Source organism: Lagenorhynchus albirostris, chromosome 1 (genome assembly GCF_949774975.1).
Source record: "Lagenorhynchus albirostris chromosome 1, mLagAlb1.1, whole genome shotgun sequence".
Classification (NCBI taxonomy): Eukaryota; Metazoa; Chordata; class Mammalia; order Artiodactyla; family Delphinidae; genus Lagenorhynchus; species Lagenorhynchus albirostris.
Genome location: NC_083095.1, coordinates 9170715 through 9188404, shown reverse-complemented (window position 1 = coordinate 9188404; position 17690 = coordinate 9170715). Strand labels below are relative to the sequence as shown.

Genomic DNA, 17690 nt, shown 5'->3' with positions numbered 1-17690 from the left:
CCACATCCTAGAGTAATGGAAATAAAAACAAAAATAAACAAATGGGACCTAATGAAAATTCAAAGCTTTTGCAAAGCAAAGGAAACCATAAACAAGACAAAAAGACAACCCTCAGAATGGGAGAAAATATTTGCCAACGAATCAACAGACAAAGGATTAATCTCCAAAGTATGTAAACAGCTCATGCAGCTGAATAGTAAAAAGCAATGAACCCAATCCAAAAATGGGCAGACAAGCTAAATAGACATTTCTCCAAAAGACATACAGGTGGCCAGGAAGCACATGAAAAGCTGCTCAACATCACTAATTATTAGAGAAATGCAGATCAAAACTACAATGAGGTATCAGCTCACAGCAGTCAGAATGGGCATCATCAGAAAATTTACAAACCATAAATGCTGGAGAGGGTGTGGAAAAAAGGGCACCCTCTTGCACTGTTGGTGGGAATGTAAATTGATACAACCACTATGGAGAACAGTATGGAGTTTCCTTAAAAAAACTAAAAATAGAATTACCATATGACCCAGCAATCCCACTACTGGGCATATACCCAGAGAAAACCATAATTCAGAAAGACACTTGCACCCCAATGTTCACTGAAGCACTATTTACAATAGCCAGGTCATGGAAGCAATCTAAATGCCCATTGACAGACGAATGGATAAAGAAGATGTGGTACATATATACAATGGACTATTACTCAGCCGTAAAAAGGAAAGAAATTGGGTCATTTTTGGAGACGTGGATGGATCTAGAGACTGTCATACAGAGTGAAGTAAGTCAGAAAGAGAAAAACAAATATCGTATATTAACTCATATATGTGGAACCTAGAAAAATGGTACAGATGAACCGGTTTGCAGGGCAGAAATTGAGACACAGATGTAGAAGAGAAATGTATGGACACCAAGGGGGGAAGCAGTGCAGGGTGGTGGTGGTGGTGGTGGTGTGATGAATTGGGCGATTGGGATTGACATGTATACACTGATGTGTATAAAATGGATGACTAATAAGAACCTGCTGTATACAAAAATAAATAAAATTAAAAAAATTTTTTTAAAAAAGAAAAGAAGAAAAAAGAAGGCTGCCACCGGGCTTCAGGGAATGACCCACTTACAGCCAGTTGCTTCCTTCCGGGTCATTCTGATGGATTAAACGAAGGACCATTTAAAACCACGGCCCAAAGAGCCAGAGGGAGAGGCTGTGGAGGGATGATGCAGCTGGAGCTCCATGCATGCTCCTGGAAGCTCGGTACCACCGTCAGGAAAAGCCCCAGGCACACAAGGGCGGCCTCAGCGAGCAGTCGGCTCGAACGAGCCACCTTGGCATAGATGATGACCTCACTAGGCCGATTACAAAGAAGACCTTCAAGTAAAGTACGATAATTAGAGCCCCGGGGGCCATCTGTTCTGCATGGGGCTTCGTCTGTCCTAACCTCTCTCCTTTCACTGCAAACTCAATACCCAGGGCCTCTGCTGTGCTGTGAACACTCTTAGTTTTGAGTGCATTTTCTATAAGGCGTCGGCAGGAAGAGTGTCTGAATAAGTCGTATTCCAGCACACCTCTGGGTTCATGTTGGATGTGCTGGAGCTGTTTTGAACCAGGAAAACATCTGACTAAAGAATATTTCAGTCCAACAAGTATTGATATTTGCTGGGTCCCTCCTGCATTTCCAGTGCTACATTTGATGCTGGAACACAGAGATGAATAAGAGATGGCATCTTACCCTTAGTTAACAAATTACCATTGACTGAGGCCCTACCATGCGCCAAAGGCTTTACAAATGTTATTGTTCCTTATGACAACTTATTAAGGTTGATACCCCATTCATGTTACCAGTGACGAGTAGGAAGCCTAAAAACGTTAAGTTACAGGCTCAAGGTCACTCAACTAGTAAGGGTTGGAACTAAGCTTTGGATCCAGGGATGTTTGATGGCCAAACCCACATACTTTCAAATACTCTAAGGTACCTATTTTTTGTCAGGGAGCCAGGGTCGAGTGGAGACAAAGATATAAAGCTTTTTTTTTTTTTTTTTTTTGGCGATACGCGGGCCTCTCACTGCTGTGGCCTCTCCCGTGGCAGAGCACAGGCTCCGGACGCACAGGCTCCGCGGCATGTGGGATCTTCCTGGACCGGGGCACGAACCCGTGTCCCCTGCATCGGCAGGTGGACTCTCAACCACTGCGCCACCAGGGAAGCCCAGATATAAAGCTTTAACTACTATCCAGTCACTAGAAACCCACATGCTATGAGTCAAGGCCAAGGGAGTTGGACGCTGTAGCAGAAGTCAGAACAGGAAGGCGGGAAGCAGTGGTTCTGGAGTCCGTGCCACAGGCTGGAAGCTGTGTGCTTCTGGTTTCCCAGCTCATTTGCAAATGGAAAATATTATTATGGTTTCTGGAGGAATAGACACCCTTGACACCCTCTCTCTCCATTTTTATGGGGAGGGAGAAAGAATAGCGGGGTTACATGAATTCAACTCTTGATCCTCTTCCAACAAAGCTCTGCTGTGAAAGACGGCGCCCCAGCCCATACTCCATCCCCTGAGGCAGGGAAGAACCCAAAAGCCCCTCTGACAACAGTGCAGACCAGTTTGCAAGGGCAGGACAGGCTCTGTGTTAACGGAAAAAATGTTTCCTCATTTGGGCTTTAGACTGTCGTGTCCTATGGGGGAAAACGTCTGTCCTTGGGAGAAATGCCAACTTTATTGATCTGTTAATAAAAGAACTGGCAGCTTATAGTTCTTGCCAATGAGGAAACTCAAATCAGAGAGGCCAGGTTCACCCTTGGCCATCAGACTGGAGTCCATCAGACCAATTGCACTTTCCCCCTTCCCCAGGCTTGTAAAACTGGGCAGTGCCCACCTGGCAGCACCCACCTGGCTGAAGCCTACACCCTGCTGTAGCCCAGGGGCCAGACCAAAAGGACACTCTGAAGGAAGAGGGAGGGGCCACGGGAGGGGAGGGCTCACCTGCGGGCAGGGGTGGAATCTATCCAAGTGGAGACTGAAGAAATGGGTGCTTATGGGGTGAGGGGTTATCCCGCAGGTGGGCAGGCAGGATAACGGGCTGGAGGGACAGTCCACTGGGGAACCTCTCCTTGCAAAGGCCAAAGTTCCTAGGTGTTTTTTCTTACAAAACTCAAGGGGAAGTCCAAGTTCTCCCAAACCCTAATATTTGTCTCTTCTGCATCAAAATGTCCCTTCTGAAACGGACCCGACCTTCAGTAAAGAAACCTACATTGGCCTGCCTGCCTGCTGGGGGTGCTAGTTTTGTGGAAACTGACGCCGGTGACCTGGTTCCCTTCTACCCTCTCCTAGTGCAGAAGGGGCCTGGCCAATAAGGCAAACCACGCCTCTTGTCCACGTTTCATTTTTGCAAATGCTTTTCCGGGTTTTTCTTTTTCTTTCTTTTTTTTTTTTTTTGCCGATATTATAGAGTTTTAAAAATGTATCTCATTTAAAAAGTTTGCATTTTCTCAATTCCTTGTGAGGTCGAGGTATGGCAGTTGGCCATTTGCATTTCCTTTCTGTGAACTTATCTGAGCCTTCCCGTATTTTTCCAGTGAGTTGCTCCTTTTACTTATTGGTTTGTGAGAATTCTCTTTATATTCTGGAAATGAATAGTTTGCTGCATATTTTTAGTATTTTCTCATTTTGGTCCTTCTTTTTTTCCTTAATATATTGCCATTAGAAGATATACTTTTGGGCATCTCAAGATGAATCAGTCTTTTTATTTGCCTTTTGCTTTGTGTACCATCTCTAAGAAGATTGTCCCTATCTAAGGATCATAAATATATTCTCTGTGATTACTTCCTAATATTCGCTGTGATTACCTGCTAATAATTTCATATACGGTGTTTATTTTCTAGCGTTAGGTCTCTCCAAGCCATTTGTAACTTTCTTGTGAAAAGTGGAGGAGGGGAATTTCCTCTCACCCCTACTAATCTGAAACTCTTAAATGCATCTAACCCTGCTTCTCCTTCTTACCACAGTTACAATGGAAAGAGAATCCTTCCTCCCCTCAAGGGCAAGCCATCCACTTGGGTTCTCACCTCTATGCCTCCCTTTCTCAAGAACTGCCTTCAGTTTGTACCTTACCTGTCATCATCACCCCTTCCTTCCCTCTTGGATCACTTCCATCAGTACAAAGACATGGTTTAATTTCTTCCACCTTAAAAAAAAATACCTCCATCCTTTGGGGTAAGATGAAATAGTTTGCAACAGGACAGAGCTACAGCCAAGCCATAGCAAATCTGGATAAAAATAAAAATTGTATTTCCCAAAGCATTAGGGAGCTATGGAGCAACCAGGACCAGAGGAACTAAAATTCTGGAGAAGGGGAGACTTCTCAGAGGTGAGCATCTGCAAATGCTTTTCCCTTCTGGTCATTTGATGATGCTGGGTCCAGGCTAGAGGGTGAAATAAGGCTGGGTCACAGGGCTGGTGTAGAGTGACAAAACTGGAGGCTTGGGGGGCCACAAACGTCCAGCCAGATTACACTCGAGACGAAACAAAGCAGGACCCTATGGTTCTTACCCACCATGTCCTCCATCTGCCTTTTGTCTGTAGAGAAACGTTAGTCAAAGAATAAGTTTAATCAGAGAAGTGAGAAAATGCAGAAACAAAGGAAAACAGTCAAATGAGACCAAATAATAATAGTTTAGTCATTAAACAAAGTCAAGGACTTTATTTCCTCCTCAAGGGCTACAGATAATATTCTGAGCCATATCCTTTGAGCTGTCATATAGATACCAAAGCCACCTCCAGGTGGAAGAAGTTAACTACATGATGACCAGACTGTAGCCGTGACATAAGCTGCCACAATTCCGAGAACTGGCCTCAAGGAGATGGGAACAAACCGACCCTGAAACTGAAGATTAACTGTACTTAAAACAATCAAGATGATGCTGGTCAGACCACCGATGACCAATTTCAAGATGACTGTCAGAGCTGACTGTGCTGGTTCTGCATGTAGCCCCCTCCCTCCGCCTATAAAAGCTCTTGCCCACTGATTGGGGGGAGGGGTAGTCAGCCTTTGGACACGAGTCCGCCCTTCCTCTCCCAGCTGCCAGCCTCTGAAATAAAGCAAACTTTCCTTTCCACCAACCTTGCCTCTTTATTGGCTTCAGAGCAGTGAGCAGCTGGACCTGTGTTTGGTAACAGAGATATGTGTTGAATTATGAAGCTGTGTGACGTAAGAGGCTGAAAAACTAAGCTGAAGACCTCTGAAAACAGACTAGAATTCTCTGGAGTCTCTTGAAGAGACAAAGGCTCACCAGGGGTTGGAGTGAGGACAACCTGGTAAGAGCTGAAAGTACGGGAGGGAGCAATGAACTGACATCAACCATCAGGCATCTGTGACTGCATTTTTCCTGAGGACACTGGCTGATTCTGATGCATTTGGCCAAAGTGGAGACTTGAGGGACCTCATACTTAGACCAGTGCCCTCTCCCCAAAGGGCTTTTAGAATAGAAACGGACCAGGGCAGGATGCTGAAGAGCAAAGCCAAGCCCCGAAAGACAGAACAGAATCTCCTGCGGTCTCTTTGCGCTGAGACAAAGCCCTACCAGGCTCTTGACTGAGAGCCACACTACAGAAATAGGGTGAACTTGAGGGAGGTAGACTGATGCTCACTGGAACTGGAACTGGACCTTGATTCAATTCTCTTCTTATCAGAAGTAAGCTGTTCGGTATCTCACTCTATCTGCCCAGCAGAGGAAACAGTTAACTCCATCTGGGGGAAGACAATACTATCTAGAACTTTTCCGGGGTTTTATACCCACTATTTGGTATTCACTTAAAAATTACTCCCAAAGAAAAAACATGTAATTGAAAACCAAGTGAAAAAGCAGACTATAGAAGCAGACCCACTAGTAACCCAGAAGTATCAGAAAAGAACTTTAAAATCACTGAGGAGTATGTTTAAGGATACAGAAAGAATGATGGACAAAATGGTTCAAAAGAGATTATCAGAGAAGTTTCAAATCTATAAAAAAAAAGCATCAAATGAACATTTTGGACCTGATAAATATAATATTTGCAGTTAAGAAATCAACTTATTGGTTTAAGAGCTGATTAGACACATCAAACGACAAGATTAATAATGAACTGTAAAATAAGCCGATAGGAGACATCAAAATTGAAGCTCAGAGAGGAAAAATGTTTAAGCCTCAAATAAAGCAGAACAGGGCATAGGAGGCATGGTACACAATTTATAAGGTGTAGCAAAGTGTAATTGGAAGCACAGAAGAAGAGAGAGAGAATGAGAGGAATAACTGAAGCTATAATGACTGGGAATTTCCCAAAATATTAAAAAAAATAGAGTTAAGTGAATTTTTGGATGTAGGGACAATATACATAAATCAGTTGCTTTTTGCTATACCCGCAGCAAACAAATATAACACAGAGTTTAAAATAACACCACTTAAAATAGCATTAGTCAAATACTTAAGAACAAGTTTAATAAAAATAGAGAAAAATTAAAGACAACCTAAGATATGGAGGGGAGGGACACACACTATCCTGAGATTGTAAGGTCCAATATGGTATGGATGTCAGTTCTCTTCAAACAGACCTATAGATACAACACAGTCCCAATCAGAATCCTAGCAGGCTTTCTGGAGGAGAGGGATGGTAATAAACTGATTCTAAAATTCATATGGAATTGCAAAGGTTAGAGAATAGCTGAATTAGGGTTCTACAGAGACATAGGACCAACAGGGCATGTGTGTATATGTACATATATGTATATAGAAAGAGATTTATTATAAGGAAATGGCTTACATGAATATGGATGTTGGCAAGTCCAGTATCTGCAGTGTGGGCTGTCAGGCTGGAGACCCAGGAGAGCTAAAGGTGCACAACCTGGAGAGGCAGGAGAACCAATGATACAGATGAAGTCCAAAGACAGTCTGTTAGAGAATTCCTCCTTGCCTGGGGAGGCCAGCCTTTTCAGTCTATTCAGGTCTTCAGCTGATTGGACGAGGCCCACCCACAATGTGGAGAGCAATCTGCTTTACTCAAAGTTCACCGATTTAAATGTTACTCTTATCCCAAAACACTAAGGTGACACATAAAATTAACCATCACATTATCCAGGCAATCTAGACAGAGAATAAAGCTAGGAGATTTATACTACAAGATATCCATACCTATCTTAAGGCTATAGTAGTTAACAATGTGCTATTGACACAAGGATAAAAAAAAAAGAATGGACTAGAAAAGAAAGTCCAGAAACAGACCCGTACATATATGTTCCAGATTTATGACAGAAGTGATAATACAATACAGGAGAGAAGGGATAGTCTTTTTAATAAATGGGATTAAGTTAATTTGATATTAACATGGAAAAAGATACTCTAGATCTTCTCCTCACATCACACACAAAGATAAATTGCATCTAAATATAAAAAGTAAAAACAATAAAACCTTTAGAAGAAAACAGACTGTATCTTCAATGCCTTGGAATAGACAAAACTTCCCCAAACGCTCATTCTTCAGTTCCATGGCTGAGTCGAGTTTCTTTTATCATCCTGCCAATTTAATACTGTTGATAGTTTGAAACAAGCAGAGCTGGAACTTGGATGTTTTTGCCTGTAATACTGCCTGAACCATCTCCATCCAGTCCATTTCTAGGAATCCCTGATTACTGAGTCACTCTTTTGTTTTATCATTAGTTCAAACGTTTATCAAGTGTGTACTTATGCCATTTCCTTTCCCAAACACTGTCATTGCTCCTGATCAACTTGATCAAAATCAACTAGTTGGATTGGCATCCTTGCAATGAAGCATCAGCATCCACCTCCCCACACATACCGCTACCATATTCTCATCCTTCCTCTTATGATGAGCCTGCATCCTCAGCACTGGCTAATCCTCATTATTCTCTGACCTCCAAATACATCCTGAATGTCCCTTCTCCATGTCTTTTTTCATGCTGGTGAACAACCCCATCTGTGCCATGCTGTTTCCAGGCTATCCGCCTCCAGTGTCCTGCCTGCCTTGGCCAATTTGGGCTCAGTACACAGGAGGAGATGAGCAGAATATGCAGAGATCTTGGTGACCAAGACCCAGCCTTCCAAGTCCTGCTCAGTGCCCATCTGCGGTCTAGAATCTTCCCCTTAGGCTGAGGGCCCCAGCACCAGGACACCTACTTAAGATTTGTGAAGGGCGCCCTCCGCTGGAGGAGGATAGCAGTGGGTCCAGGCATGACTACACTGTCTTTTTTTTTTTTTAACATCTTTATTGGAGTATAATTGCTTTACAATGGTGTGTTAGTTTCTGCTTTATAACAAAGTGAATCATTTATACATATACCTATGTTCCCATATCTCTTCCGGCTTGCATCTCCCTCCCTCCCACTCTCCCTATCCCACCCTTCTAGGTGGTCACAAAGCACGGAGCTGATATCCCCGTGCGATGCACTAGCTATCTATTTTACGTTTGGTAGTGTATATATGTCCATGCCACTCTCTCACTTTGTCACAGCTTACCCTTCTCCCTTGCCATATCCTCAAGCACAGCAAAGGAAACCATAAACAAGACCAAAAGACAACCCTCAGAATGGGAGAAAATATTTGCAAATGAAGCAACTGACAAAGGATTAATCTCCAAAATTTACAAGCAGCTCATGCAGCTCAATAACAAAAACAACAAACAACCCAATCCAAAAATGGGCAGAAGACCTAAATAGACATTTCTCCAAAGAAGATATACAGACTGCCAACAAACACATGAAAGAATGCTCAACATCATTAATCATTAGAGAAATGCAAATCAAAACTACAATGAGATATCATCTCACACCAGTCAGAATGGCCATCATCAAAAAATGTACAAACAATAAATGCTGGAGAGGGTGTGGAGAAAAGGGAACCCTCTTGCACTGTTGGTGGGTATGTAAATTGATACGGCCACTATGGAGAACAGTATGGAGGTTCCTTAAAAAACTACAGATAGAACTACCATACGACCCAGCAATCCCACTACTGGGCATATACCCTGAGAAAATCATAATTCAAAAAGAGTCATGTACCACAATGTTCATTGCAGCTCTATTTACAATAGCCAGGACATGGAAGCAACCTAAGTGCCCATCAACAGATGAATGGATAAAGAAGATGTGGTACATATATGCAATGGAATATTACTCAGTCATAAAAAGAAACGAAATTGAGTTATTTGTAGTGAGGTGGATGGACCCAGAGTATGTCATACAGAGTGAAGTAAGTCAGAAAGAGAAAAACAAATACCGTATGCTAACACATATAAACGGAATCTAAGGGAAAAAAAAAAAAGGTCATGAAGAACCTAAGGGTAAGACGGGAATAAAGACACAGACCTGCTAGAGACTACACTGTCTTCACAAGGCTCTGCCCGGAGCTATCCCGGAGAGATCAAAGGGCTTCCCAAAGACTTTGGTGATACCCACCCCGGAGAGTGAATCCTTCAGATTGCAGGTACCAAAGATGGACACTTGGCCAGGAAACATTGCTGTATCTCAGACATGATATGGGCCTGCTGAAGGACAATGGTCCAGATTTCTGTTCTCATAGCCCACCAGTGATCTTCCTTCCATGCAGGTCCAAGGGGCCCGGGATGGAGCCCATGGCATGAGAAGGGAGATCAGTGAAGCACTTCTGTTCATTTTCAGTGGCGTGAGGTGGGGATGACAGTCTCTAGCTCATGGAGTTGTTGGGAGACGTAGATGAGAGAACACATGTACAGTGCCTCATGTGGCACAGATGCTCTGCATGTATTGACCAATTCTGCCCCCACCCCACAGACAGCCACATACTTGCTCATCTTGGAGTGAGGTTGAGAATACTCGTACATATCTGTGATGTGGAGTGATAGAGATAAATACTAGTTGCATTCGTGTTACAAAGGGTGGACTGATGGATTTTGCTCAGGAAGGGGACAAGTCTGGGAGCATAGCTAGGACCTGGCATTTTGCGAGGACTCACTGTGTGCTAGAGGCACTGCTCTTTACACACCATCTCATTTCATCCTCAGAGTAACCCAGTGGGGTTGGTGCTTATAGCAGACAGGCTCTGGGGAACCCCCTTGAGCCCTGACTCCTGATATCCACATCCTTGTATAATCCGTCACCCTCCTGAGTGTGGGCAGGACCTGCTCCTCACCAATAGAATATGGTAACAGATGTATGTGATTCCATGTATGTGATCGTGTTACTCAAGACCGTAATGCCCCTCGTCGCCTACGGCCACTCCAATCCCACGATAGAAGGAAAAACACCAGGGAAGGAGGCGGAATTGCTGTGAAAAGAGGCTCTGCCTCTACAGAAGCTGCACAGTGAGTTCCTCAGAGGCAGGCATCCTATGTGCCACTTACATCAGCCTGCCCAGAGGAACAGCGTCATCTCATTGCTCATTCTCAGATGAATAAGAATCACACTTGCGGTTTTCAACAAGAAAATGACCATATTCACGTTGCATTCATCAGAAGCCCAGGGTGCTTACCACATGGGCCTGCCTCTTGTGTCTGTGGCCTCCTGGCAAAGCAGAGCTAATAAGATGACCAGGCCAAGGGGGTGCTCCGGACCCCATGGTCAAGGATAGGGTGTGCAAGATGGCCACACACCCTCCCTCCTGTGGCCTGGTTTCCCTCACACTTTATACGATCCCGATTGCAGATGCCCCTGGGGCACTGGCTCATTTTCTGTGGAGAGGGAGCCTGATCTGCCCAGGAGGTTCCTTGGCCAGCTATCTCCAGGGGCAAGAATCCACTGAGCTCACTACCCCAAGGGTTCGCGATTGGGGTCCTGCTGAAGGAATGGCCACGGGAAGATGCCCTGGAGGAAGGTCAGGGTGGTCCCTGCCAGCTCAGAATCTGGAGCTCGGAGGTTTGCATAAGGCCTGGCAAGAGCAGAGGATGCCAGCGATAGGCTGCGGAGGCATCAGCGGAAGCAGGACAGTGTTGATCTTAAGGAACTAAACTGCCCCTGCGCAGCGGCCTGGGGTGGCTCTGTACCTGGGGAGCTTCTCATCCGCCGGCCCCTGAGGCTCCCGACTCCGGTCCGCGCACCTCCGGGCAGGTGGGCCCAGGTCCTCCGACTCCTGCTCTGCGGCCCCGCCCCTGCCTGCCCCCAGAGGCAGAGGGCTCCTCCCCGCTCTGGCTCTGCCCGTTATTCAACCCCCTCGCACCCTCACACCTGGGCTCGCTGGTCCCTGCGGCCCCTGATAAGGCTCACGGGCCCCGCCCCCAGGATCACCGGCCCCACCCCACTCGGGAGCCAGTCCACTTAAGGAGGCTGAACACCTGGGAGGTTCCATGTGTGCCTCGAGGCCTGCGCTGGGCACAGCCTTGCAATGGAAGCAGAAGCTTCTCCGCCCCTTGGGTCGCCCCCATGCTGCCTGTCGTTCCGGAGGCCGGGCATCTACGAGGATGAGAATGGAAGGACCTGGGTGACTGTGGCCTTGCGGATCAGTCCCTCCCACAGAGCTTGGGGCAGGGGCTCCCCTGGCAGCACGGTGAGTCGTGGGACATGAGGGGAGGCAGCGGAAGGGTGGTACATGGACTTTAGCCCGTGGGGGCCCTGCATATTATGCAATGAGGATGCAGTTCTCACTGGCGCTGGAAAACTTGGCCTGTGTGGGTTTGAGCGTGCTGACCAGGAGCCCCCGCCTGGAGGGGCCACAGGCAGAGCTTATCTACAGGAGATGATGCAGTCCTCCGTGGGGAGGCTGAGAGAGAGGTAGCTCAGGGCCTAGTGTTGCCCCTAGTGCATGCTGAAAAGGCTTCACACATCCGGCGGCTATTCAGGTGGGCTCTGCGGGATGAGTAGGAGTTCTCAGAAAGGAGACAGGACAAGCACAAGCAAAAGCATTGCAACCTAGAGCAGCAGGTGGGCCAACAGTATAAAATTTACCTTGGCTTCAGGCTCCTCACCTGCAAAATGGGAATAATCTACCTCTGTGGAGGTCACAGACACAGCTCACCATCTGAATGGCCTGGGCGAGCATTTGAGAGGTAACACATTCTAGAATTCCACCTTGGAAACTGATTCAGGAGCCTTGGGTGGAGTCTAAGACCCTTTATGTTTTAAAAGCTCCCCAGGTGATAAGGATGATCACTCAGATTGGAAACAGCTGCCCTAAACTAGGGGTTTGGATCACAGCCCATCTTTGAGGGACAAAATATAAATACTTCAGGGTAATATGCTAAATACTTATCCAGGTACTAAATAAACAATTCACGGTCATTTTAAACAATATAACACATTTCCTAGCTATCTTCAAATAGGTAATCCAGAAAATTTTTTGTTGAGAACACTGAGTCTTTTCCACCCAATAAAGCATGCAGAAAATTCTGGACAAAATAGTTTAGTAAGTTTTCAAAAAGCATACAAATGTGTTCAATGGGAAAAGAATGGATTCTTCAAATAACTTAGCCATGAGTGGGGGAGGGGAACCTGGAGGCTGAGCATTGCTTTCACCATTTGAAATGATTATTTCTGAATAGTAGATCTGGGTTTTCACATGCAGTCTTAGGATAGGAGATGGCTTTCTGAGCATGATCGAATGCAAGGGTCAGCAAACTTTCTGTAAAGAGTCTGACAGTAAAAATTTTCAGCTTTGCAGATGGTAAAGACTCCATAGCAACTACTCAACTCTGCCCTCTAGTGCAAATGCAGCCCAAGACAGCACACACAGGAAGAAGTGTTTGTTCATTTGCAATAAAGCTTTATTTACAAAAGCAGGTGGTGGGCCAGATTGGGTCCGTACTGTGCTGACGCCTGATCTAAAGACAGAATCCAAAGGGAAAGAGATTTTGCCACATAATTAAAAATATCCCTCTTGCAAAAGCAGCTCATGAAGTTAGAACAACAAACTGAGAAAAATAACTTGCAACATGTATGACTGATAAAGGGCTAGATTCTTAGTTCGGAAAAACGTTCAGCACAAAGACAAATACTCTGATAGAAAACTCTGTAAAGAACTTCCCATTTAGTTGCAGTCTGGTGACTTTCCCTCATTTTTATACCTTTCTGGATTGGCTGATTTTTTTTTTCTTTTAATGTTCACAACAAGTAGTGATGGCCATGATCAAAACTACAAAATATTTTTAAGGGAAAACCCATCACTCCCAGATCCTGAGGTCTATGGATATCTTATTTTTATTTATTTATCTTTTTAGATCTCTTATTTTTAGAAAGAGAATTTTTAAAACTATGGAAGTGGCCAAGACAGAGGGCCAACAGAGTAATCAGTGTAGGCCCAATGTTACGGACAGGCTGGAAACAGAGGCTAACTTTTCAGGGTGTGGTGGGGTGAGTGGGATGCAGGTCAGTGGGAGGATGGTACAGAGGAGGCCTGGAGAGAAGTAGTCCAAGGAAAACCCCCAAGTGATGGTGCCAAGGCTCTGGGTGTGGGATTCTAAAAGCATGCCCATCGACCTCTGGTCTGGGCAGCCCACCAGCCGGGCCAGGGGATCCAGGACCCTGGTTGTGTGTGTGCAGCTCAACCATCCCTGATGTGCCCCCTCCTCTCTGGTCCCTTCAGCATGAAATCAGCATCACAGTCCACATGTGGCAGATGCCAGTGCACCCCCAGACGCCCAGGTCCCCCAGCCATCTGCTCGTGTTTGGGCTGCCCCCCAAGTGGGAGCTCTACCCCAGGCGAAGGTACCAAGCAACGGATTTGAGACTCTGGGAAATAGTGGACCATGGCCAGGCAAGTGCATGGTGGCCCAGGTGAGGGGGATGGGCATTAAGTAGTGACCGTAGGTGTGCAAAGTGGGGCAAAGGATGGGAGGGATCCCTTCCCCGGGCCCCTAAATCCACAAACCCGGGTTCCCATCTGCTTCATTTGGATAGAAGAGCGTGTCCCAGGGGCTCTGATCACTGCTCCCCAGTTCTGCAGATCAACTCCATGGAGCAGCTGATCCTAAAACGTCTGCCAAGTGGGAGCTGCTGATGGGGCTGCTTTGTCAGGCCTGGAGCCTCGCAATGCGGACAGCGGACACTAGCAAGGAGGATGCCCCTCTTTACAGGAAGGCAATGCTGGTCACCTTGCCCTCAGGCTGCTCCCTGAGTTTTTCTTACATAGCCACCCGTTTACACCCCCTCCCAACCCCAGTGGATGTGATTTCCACTGTGGACAGACCCCTAGTATGTTCACAAAACACTGAATAATGGTCATCATTTAATTTTCAAAAGAATTCTCTGAGGTGTACATATTAACATCCCGTGTTACAGATGAGCAAACAGGCTCTGAGGGCTGGAATGATTTCCCTGAAACCACAGAGCCTGGAAATAGCCGTGATCAAGCTTGGATCCAATGAATGTGGATCTCTAGGTCCGGCCGTGGCACTGGGGCGCCACAAGTCCAGTCAGTGGCAGTGGCCTTCAGGGACCCTGCGTCGACCCCCAGAGCCTTCTTCCTGAGACTGGCAGCAGCTCGAACTGCACTGAGGGCCCGGAGTGGGGCTTTTGCCCTCCTACCCCTGGTCCTGCTCTGACGGGCCACCGCCCGGCTCTTCTGAGGTTCCCTGACTGTCACCTTTTGTCTCCTCCCAAGCCCTGCTGGCCCTGTGATATTTATGCACTTGCTCTTTGGTTTGCACACCTACCAGGGCCTCCTTGGGGGGGCGGAGGCAGCGGGCCCCCTGTCCACTCTGCATTTCCCGTTTCCCTCCGTCTGCGCTCAGGGTGACCTGCCATGGCTTCTCTTCCCGCTTTGTGTCCCTCACGCCGATCTTCCAGGTGCCACTCCCCCAAACACCTCCCCTCCATGCCCACCAGACCCAGTGCCCAGCCAGAGCCCCGAGCCTCCAGTGCAGCCTAAAATTGGAAACTTGCCCTCGGCCCTGCTTGGCCTCAGGCAGGGAGTGGCTTGAAGAGCGCCAGGTCTGGACTTGACACTCAGATGCGCCCTGGAGGTCACTTTTGCTGACACTTTGGCCGGGAGTAGATCAAGTGCTGGGCAGGCTGTTAGCTCCTGAGCCTCAGTTAGCCCATCTGCGCAAGGGGCATGTGGAGCGACGGATTTGGCCTGTGGTTCTCCTGCCCCATCAGTCCCAGGAAGTGATGCTGGTCTCTGAAGGTCGCCTCCCAGTGCTGGGTAATTAAACGTCATTGCTCGTTCTTCAGCCTTTGTGCGGAATCGGAGCTTAGCTTAAACTGGTTCCTAGTGTAGCAACGCGGCAGCTGACACTGAAGGTAGGACTGTAGTTATCCCTTTAGTGTTTTTCCAAGCAGGGAAGAAGGTTGGGATTGGCCCATTTCAGCAGCAGGACGTCGGCAGAGGGTAAGGGAGTGGAGGGTGGGCTCTTCGTGAGGCTGGGCTATGAAAAGGCAAAGACTGTTGCAGCTGCAGCAGGAGATCCAGTAGCAGGCGTGAGCTTTCACAAGGGGTGATGTTCCCGCTTGTCCTGGGTGAAGAGGGAAGAGCCCTTGAGCGGGGAAGGGTGAGGCAGAGTCCGGGGCCCTGACAGGTCTTGCCCTTGGAAGCAGAGGGAGGAAGAGGACGGCGTGGATGCAGGGCAGGGCAGTAATTTGGTGACGGCAAGATGAGGGAATTCGCTCCCTCACACCCGTCATGAGAAGAGATCACCAACAGATTAAAGTCCTAACCTTAAAAATGAATCCGTAAAATTACTGAAGAAAGCGCAGGGGAATGTGTTCACGATCTTGGGATAGAAAACACCTTAAACAAGACAGAGAAAGCAAAAGACAGTGTGAGACAATTAACTTTCTCAAATTCAGCATTTTCTGTGTGACAAGATGCTAAAAAAGCAAGGGTGGAAATATCAGGACTAGATACAAAGCACTAGAGTGCAGAATACATAGAGAACTCCTAGAACTCCCTAAGAAAAGAAAAATGGGCGAATGCCAGGAATGAGCAATTTACAGAAGAGGAGACGCCCAACGTTGGGAAGTGCAGGTTTCAGAATTCAGAAATGCGTATCCTCGATTTTGGCAGAAGTTAAGCCTTACATGTTGTGGGAGTGGATCGTTATAGACACCCTGGAGGTTTGGTGGACAATTCAGAAGCATTTATCAAGTTTTAAAATGGCACACAGAGCCATACCTAGAGTATTTACCAAGAGCAGGGTTTCTAAGCTCAGCGCCGTGGACATTTGGACCAGATAATTCTTCATCATGAAAGGCTGTCCTGTGCACTGTAGGATATTTGGCACTATCCCTGGTCCCTGCCCATAAAGTACTGGTAGTAGCCCTTTGCCAACCCACCCACCAAGTTGTGATTGTCAAATGTCCCCCCGCCCCGGGAGGGGTGCAAAATTTTCCCCAGTTGAGAATCACTGCCCTAGAAAAACACTTGCATGCATGCAGAAGAGGGAAGGGGAGGGAGTGCTGTGGTCACAACTCAAGTCCGCAGTGGAGGAGTGGTTAAGGAAAGGGAGACCCGAGAGCAGGGGCTGGGCTGAGCCCCTTCCACTTAGAAGCTCCTGTGATCTGACAAACTGGCTCTTAAGAAAACCCTCCTCCCCTCAGCTCGCCTTCCCCTCCCCTTGGCCTGAGATGGGTGGGGGCATGTCGGATGCAGCCTGCAGCCCAGCCACACACAAGGAAGGATTCCAGGAGACATACTGGGCAAGACTTCCCTCCTCCCTCCCCTTCCTGCCCTGACTCTGGGGCAGGAAAGGCAGCAGGCTCTCCTCTGCTTCTCCTAGGTCATGGAGCTCTGTTGCTAATATGCTCGAGGACAAGAAAAATCTGGAAATCCTTTCACAGGATGGCAGCCTGGCTGGCAAGGGTGCTGTGCTGCTGCGGAATCCAATTGCAAATGTCAGAAGCCTTTGATCTCTCTCCGTGTCCTTGGAACAAAGTCTAAGTCTGCCCTTCCCTCCAGGAGGTAGCTGTCTCAGGCCATCCAGGACAGAGGTTTGGCATGTGAGAGAGCAAAGAGAGCAGAAGCACATCGAAATGTTTAAAATCACTCCCGGGGCATATCCAGGAGTGCTTACACCCACGAGCTCGAAGTCCGCAGTGCGGTCTCCTCCATCCTCTGCGCGGTTCCTGAATGCGTGTCTCCATGCGTTCATCAGTGGGGTGTGGGTCTGTGGTGTGGGCTCCTGGAGTCTGGGTCTAACACCTCTTGACAGTTTGCTTTGGTGCAGGTGAGAAAATAGTTCTCAGTTCCATCTGCCCAGAGCTGAAGACTAAAAGCAGCTACTAGGGATTATGTTAATGACTTCGGGTGATGGACAAAGGAGAGGTTGTCCCGCAGAACACAGGGAAAAATATCTTTTTGTAAAGGATGATGGGCAGCAACAGGTGGTTTAATTAGTATGTATAGGAGCCTCGTATGTCAGCATCACTCACCATGAAGGATGCTCTCTGCAGGAGTGTTCTCCCTCCACTCGGCCAAAACCAGGGGTCATGTTTGAAAGCCTGCACTACCCTTGTTGCCTACGCACTGACCAATGGGAACAGACGCTGGGCACACATTCTGGGATGCCTGCATCCTGGCTGAGCCCAGGCCTGGCCCTTCCCAGGCCCTTCCCACTGGACATCTTCCTTCATGGGAACGATTAGATGTTATGTGCCCGATCTCTCTGCCCCGGCCATTTTTTTTTTTTTTTTTTTTTTTGCGGTACGCGGGCCTCTCACTGTCGTGGCCTCTCCCGTTGCGGAGCACAGGCTCCGGACGCGCAGGCTCAGCGGCCATGGCTTCACGGGCCCAGCCGCTCCGCGGCATGTGGGA

General features: G+C 47.3%; 1 protein-coding gene across 1 annotated transcript; it reads left to right on the top strand.

Moving 5' to 3' along the window:
- Positions 1-11330: 11330 nt before the first annotated feature.
- TCL1B (TCL1 family AKT coactivator B) lies at positions 11331-13937 on the top strand. Its single transcript, XM_060153314.1, has 3 exons — positions 11331-11492; positions 13524-13694; positions 13884-13937. The coding sequence occupies exons 1-3, from the start codon at positions 11331-11333 to the stop codon at positions 13935-13937; spliced, it is 387 nt and encodes a 128-aa protein (XP_060009297.1).
- The last annotated feature ends 3753 nt before the right edge of the window (positions 13938-17690 follow it).

Bases quoted from the DNA above. Each gene is read 5' to 3' on its own strand.
- TCL1B (XM_060153314.1), top strand. From the start codon at position 11,331: ATGGAAGCAGAAGCTTCTCCGCCCCTTGGGTCGCCCCCATGCTGCCTG. The intron at 11,493-13,523 runs GTGAGTCGTGGG...TGGTCCCTTCAG, and splicing joins GGGGCTCCCCTGGCAGCACG to CATGAAATCAGCATCACAGT. The intron at 13,695-13,883 runs GCAAGTGCATGG...CCAGTTCTGCAG, and splicing joins AAATAGTGGACCATGGCCAG to ATCAACTCCATGGAGCAGCT.